Here is a 5,932-nt window from a genome sequence, read left to right on the forward strand (position 1 = left end):
AGGCGCCCGCCACAACGCCCGGCTATTTTTTGGTTGCAGCTGTCATTGTTGTTTGGCGGGTCCGGGCTGGGGATTCGAACCCGCCACCTTAGGTGTACGTGGCTGGCGCCTTAGCCGGTTGAGCTATAGGCGAGCTATAGGCGTCGAGCCCTGAAATAGTTTCAATGACATTTTTTATTTTGAAAATGACATTGTGTGGACTTTATTTTGAAAATGTAGGGGTTCATTTACTGCTTTCTTGATTTCTTTGCCTGGTAATTACATTCTTTTTTTTGATAGAGACAGGGTCTCACTCTGGCTTACACTGGTCTCATGCTGGTCTCGAACCTCTGAACTCAGGCGATCCACCTGCCTCAGCCTCCCACAGCACTGGGGTAATTACATTCTTTAAATTTGATTTCTCTCAGGAGGCTGAGGCAAGAGAATTGCCTAAGCCCAGGAGTTGGAGGTTGCTGTGAGCTGTGACGCCACACCACTCTACCGAAGGCATAAAGTGAGACTCTATCTCTTAAAAAAAGAAGGGGGGGAACGGCACCTGTGGCTCAAAGGAGTAAGGTGCCAGCCCCATATGTGGAGGTGGCAGGTTCAAACCCAGCCATAGCCAAAAGCTGCAAAAAAAAAAAAAAAAAAAAATTTGTTTTTTCCACTTTAAATTAAAAATGAAAGCCACAGGCATGTAGTTTTCCATAAAATATGCCTTTCAAATACATATACTTTTAACCATAACTTGTAAGTAGGCAGCAGAGGCTCATACCTATAATCCTAGCACTCTGGAAGCCAAGGTGGGTGAAATGCTCGAGCTCAGGAGTTTGCCATCAGCTTGAGCGAAAGACCCCCATCTCTACTTAAAATACAAAAACTTAAAAAAAAAGTCATAATTTAGGCTCAACACCCATAGCACAGTGGTTATGGCACCAGCCACACACACCAAGGCTGGCGGGTTTGAACCCAGCCAGTGCCAGCTAAACAATGACAGCAGCAACAAAATAATAGCCAGGCATTGTGGCAGGTGCCTGTAGTCCCAGCTACCCTGGAGGCTAAGTCAAAAGAATCACTTAAGTCCAAGAGTTTGAGATTGCTGTGAGCTGTGATGCCACAGCACTCTACCCAAGGCGACATAGTGAGACTCTATCTCAAAGAAAAATAATAAAGAAAAACTAACCAGGCCTGTGGGCAAGTGCCTGTCGTTCCAGGTATTTGGGAAGCTAATGATCACTTAAACCCAGGAGTTTAAAGTTGCTATAAATTAGGCTCAAGCCAGGGCACTCTAGCCAGTGCAACAGAGAAGCTGTCTCAAAAAATAAATAAATAAAACTTGTAAATACTGTCACTTTACCATGCCAAATACAGTATACTCTATTTTTTTTGGGGGGGGGGACAGTTTTTGGCAGGGGCCAGGTTTGAACCCGCACCTCCGGGATATGGCACCTACTCCTGGCACCCTACTCCTTAGAGCCACAGGCACCACCCCAAATATAGTATGCTATATTTAATGAAAGACTAGCTGCTAACGGCTGGGTACCTATAGCTCAAGCAGCTAAGGTGCCAGCCACATACACCAGAGCTGGCAGGTTCAAGCCCAACCCTAGCCTGCCAAACAACAATGACAATGACAACTACAACCCAAAAATAGCCAGGTATTGTGGCAGGTGCCTGTAGTCCCAGCTACTTGGGAGGCTGAGGCAAGAGAATCGCTTAAGCCAGAGTTAGAGATTGCTATGAGCTGTGATGCCAAAGCACTCTACCCAGAGCAACGGCTTGAGGCTCTGTCTCAAAAAAAAAAAAAAAAAAAAAAAAAAAAAGAGTAGCTGCTAACCTCTAACACAATTAAATCAATTAAAAGTTAATCAACTTTGGCCAGGCACAGGGCGCCTATAGTCCCAGCAACTTGGGCGGTAGAGATAAGAGAATCGCTTAAAATCAAGAGTTTGAGATTGTTGTGAGCTGTGACACAATGGCACTCTACCGAGGGAGACAAAGTGAGACTGTCTCAATAAATAAATAGGGCGGCACCTGTGGCTCGGTGGGTAGGGCGCCAGCCCCATATACCGAGATTGGTGGATTCAAACCCAGTCTTGGCCAAACTGCAACAAAAAAATAGCCAGGCTTTGTGGCAGGCACCTGTAGTCCCAGCTACTTGGGAGGCTATGGCAAAAGAATCGCCTAAGCCCAGGAGTTGGAGGTTGCTGTAAGCTGTGATGCCACAGCACTCTACTGAGGGCAATAAAGTGAGACTCTGTCTCTACAAAAAATAATCAACTTAAGGTTTAAAAAGCAATAGTGTCCAAACTACTGGGTAAAACAGCCTTTTTTTACTAGATACCTGTGAATTTTTAAAAGGAGCCAAAGATAAAGGATACAGTATTTCCAAATATTTTTCCATACCACCCTAAGTGTAATTTACCATCCTACTATAAATGTGCAGATGTACTGTAAGTATGCCGTTCAGTGGCCCCACCTGGCTGCGACACTGCAGTGGCTGTAAACTGAGTAGCCCATGGTGGATTCTTCTGTCCTCCAAACTGAGCCATGATGTAAAAGGAAAAAAACCTTCGCTTGTTTGTCTTCTACAACAGCGATCTATTAAGAAAGGATCCACATTTTAAAGTCCAATCAAACTACAAATATCACAAAACGGTATTTGAAAATGTTTAATGTACAGTATCAAGGACAGTACAGTATCTTCGTAGATCTAAACAGAAAAAAACTAGGAGCAGAATAAAAGCAAAAGAACATCTGAAATGAAGCAAAAACATTTTACATCGAGATCACCCAAAGCACCTTAATTTAAAAGATGACCTAAAGAATGGACTTACAAGGCACTCCTGCGACTACAAATTGTCACCTTTTAACGAAAAACCATCTGCTATTTTAAACTGTTATCAAAAAAACTTCACAACTTTATATTCATCAGAAACCTAGCCCGCGGCGTGTTGTGTATGTAGCGCAAGAGGCTGAGGCCACAGTAGAGATAAAGCCAATAACGGAAATAGGAACAGACCCCCAAGAAAGGTTTTAAAGGACATCATTTAAATAACGAACATCTCCACACTTTCTCTAATACAGAATCCGCCGGATTCCTTTCCTTCCCCTCCCCTATAGAGAAAGGGCAGTTGAGATAACGGATGACCCTTCAGAATCGCCGCGAAGACCCCTCCCCCCAATTCAAACCAGAGAAAGCGAAATCCCCGCCCGCGCACCCCACCCCTCCCCACCGGCCGCCGCGACCGGGCCAACTCCAAAGGGTCAGAGCTCGGCCAACCATCTTCCTCCCGTCGCAGAACACGGAGGGCGGAATCTACCGACCCACGACAGTGGGTGAAGCGCTAGCCAAGGGATGCTAGAGCTGCGGTCTCCTGAACCCCTGGCCGGGACGGGAAAAGCCCCCATCCCTCAAACGCATGCTGCCGAGAGCCACCCCAATGCCCCGGGCGTGGAGGCCAGGAGTCTAAAACCGCAGCAGCGCGGGGGTGCCGGACGGCGAACGGCAGCCCAGCCAGGCCGAGGCTCGGGGGCGCTGAGGGCACCCGAAGAGACGCGGGGAAAGAGCGCGTTGGTGGGGGAGGGGCCGGCCGCGCGGGGCCTGCTCCGACCCGCACAAAAGGGACCGGGTCCCTTCCGTCCCAGTCCCCCAAGAGCCCCACCGTCGCCAGCCCGCGGCCGCTGTACTACCAAAACAGTCGCTCCTGGCTCTTCCACAGATCCGATAGGATGTTATAAAGCCCGGCTCGCCCGCGGGCCGCTCCAACCGCGCGGACCAGACCTTCACCTGAGTCCGGTCCCGGCTAACGCTGAAGCCATTTCAAACCCGTCAGGCTTAGGCGCATGCGCCAACTTCCCCCTCTTCCTCCACGCCGCTCTCCTCCTCCCATCTCCCGGAGGAGCAGCGCTTACGGGTTGACGCTGTACGTGCGCGCTCTCAGCGCGTCTCTAGACGCTGGCTCCTTTACGCGGCTGGAACTAGAGCGCGCTTTGGAAGGGTTACCTCGGCTTCGCCTAACAATGAGTAGTGCTACGTCTCGGGCCGACCCTGAGGAAGAGACTTTCTGGAAGGTGGGAAGGGAAGAAGTGGCGGTCACGTGGTCCGATTGGAGCCGCCGCCATTTTATGTTTTTTCCTCTCCCTAATTCAAATGCTTGGGAGAATGGATATGTCTTGTGACATCTTTTTAACATTTAGGAACAATTACGTAAAATTTACATGACATACAATTTCCTTTTTAAAATATGTTGAAATGAACAATTAAGTGGCTTTTTTCTATATTCATACTAAAACCACAGCCACCAGTGCTACCACCGCATTTTCATCACTGGAAGAAGCTCGAACAACTATTAAACAATCACACTAAGATCCCTGCACCCCGAAACCCCATCCCGCCCCCCGGTCTCTGGCAACCACTAATGTTGGTGGCTCCATGGAGTTGGCTGTGATAGTTCACGTCGGTACAATGACACAGCCTCATGTGTCTGGCTGCTTCAGGGTACGTCCTTGTCAGTGTTCATCTGTGTTGACCGTGGATTCGCACTTCATCCCATTGTATAGCCAACGTTGCTAATTCTCTCACTTTAGCGACCTCGGTGGAGTGCTGTGGTGTCACAGCTCACAGCAACCTCCAGCTCTTGGGAGACCGAGTCTCATTCTAGCTCAGGCTGGTATGGAACTTATAAGCTCAGGCAGTCCACCTGCCTCAGCCTCCCAAGTGCTGGGATTACAGGCGTGAGCCACCGCTCTAGCCCCTAACAATTTTTATTTTCATAATAGCATAATAATATGCATAAGTTCAATTAGAAACACTGGTTATGTGACCTAGGCTTTGACTGAAATGTCATATTTTCATATATGACCAGACAATCTTAAGGAACTGAACTTGACCTTATGGAGCCAATGAAGTGTCTTGGTAAAAACTGGCCTGGAATCCAGTACATATTGAAGTAAAAATAAAAATGTAGAGAAAAGTCTCTACATGAATGGTTTTTGTTTGTTTTGTTTTTGAGACAGAGTCTCCCTTTGTCGCCCTCCATAGAGTGCCTTGGTGAGGTGGCTCATGCCTATAACCCTAGCGCTCTGGGAGGCAGAGGTGGGTGAATTGCCTGAGCTCAAAGGTCTGTGACCAGCCTGAGCCAGAGTGAGACTGGGTCTATAAAAATAGCCAGGCTTTGTGGCAACCATGATCTCAGCTACTTGGGAGCCTGAAGCAAAAGAATGTCTTGAGCCCAAGAGTTTGAGATTGCTGTGAGCTGTGGCCCAAGAGTTTGAGATTGCTGTGAGCTGTGACACAATAGCACTCTACCAAGGCCTACAGAGTGAGACTCTGTCTCAAAAAAAAAAAACAAAAAAACTTTTGGACTCAAGTGATTCTAGCCTCCCGAGTAGCTGGGGCCCGCCACAGTACTGGGCTATTTTTTAGAGAGAAGGTCTGGCACTTGCTCAGGCTGGTCTCAAACCTATAAGCTTAGGCAGTCCATCCACCATAGCCTCCCAGAGTGCTAGGATTACAGGCGTGAACCATTGCACTCAGCCTTACATTTAATGTTTTATATGGGAAGGAGGAATTGCAATTCTGGGTATATGTGTAGATAGAGTGGTCTTTGGTATATTTGAAGAACAAACAGAAGGGCTCAGCGCCTGTGGCTCAAGTGGCTAAGGTGCCAGCCACATACACCTAAGGTGGCAGGTTCCAATCAAGCTCAGCCCGCCAAACAACAATGATGGCTGCAACCGGCTTGGCGCCTATGGCTCAACCGGCTAAGGCGCCAGCCACATACACCTCAGCTGGCTGGTTCAAATCCAGCCTGGACCCGACAAACAACAATGACAGCTGCAACCAAAAAATAGCCGGGCATTGTGGTGGGTGCCTGTAGTCCCAGCTACTTGGGAGGTAGAGGCAGGAGAATCGCTTGAGCCCAGGAGTTGGAGGTTGCTGTGAGCTGTG

The 5,932-nt window shown here is 48.2% G+C and overlaps 1 protein-coding gene across 3 annotated transcripts in view; it reads right to left on the bottom strand.

The window, feature by feature from the left end:
- CCAR1 (cell division cycle and apoptosis regulator 1) overlaps positions 1–3,836 on the bottom strand; it is a 79,286-nt gene extending 75,450 nt beyond the window's left edge. For 2 of the 3 annotated variants that reach the window (XM_023509522.1, XM_023509521.1), the window contains exons 1-2: positions 3,673–3,812; positions 2,459–2,580 (exon numbers count right to left, since the gene is read on the bottom strand). In XM_023509522.1, coding sequence (XP_023365290.1) covers positions 2,459–2,531 — 73 coding nt within the window. In that variant the 5' untranslated portion in view covers positions 2,532–2,580; positions 3,673–3,812. Of the gene's footprint in view, positions 1–2,458; positions 2,581–3,644 lie in introns of all 3 variants that reach the window. The other variant, XM_012801386.2, reaches the window with a different exon arrangement.
- Positions 3,837–5,932: the final 2,096 nt, after the last annotated feature.

Source organism: Otolemur garnettii, unplaced genomic scaffold (genome assembly GCF_000181295.1).
Source record: "Otolemur garnettii isolate 467f Iridium unplaced genomic scaffold, OtoGar3 scaffold00008, whole genome shotgun sequence".
Lineage (NCBI taxonomy): Eukaryota > Metazoa > Chordata > Mammalia > Primates > Galagidae > Otolemur > Otolemur garnettii.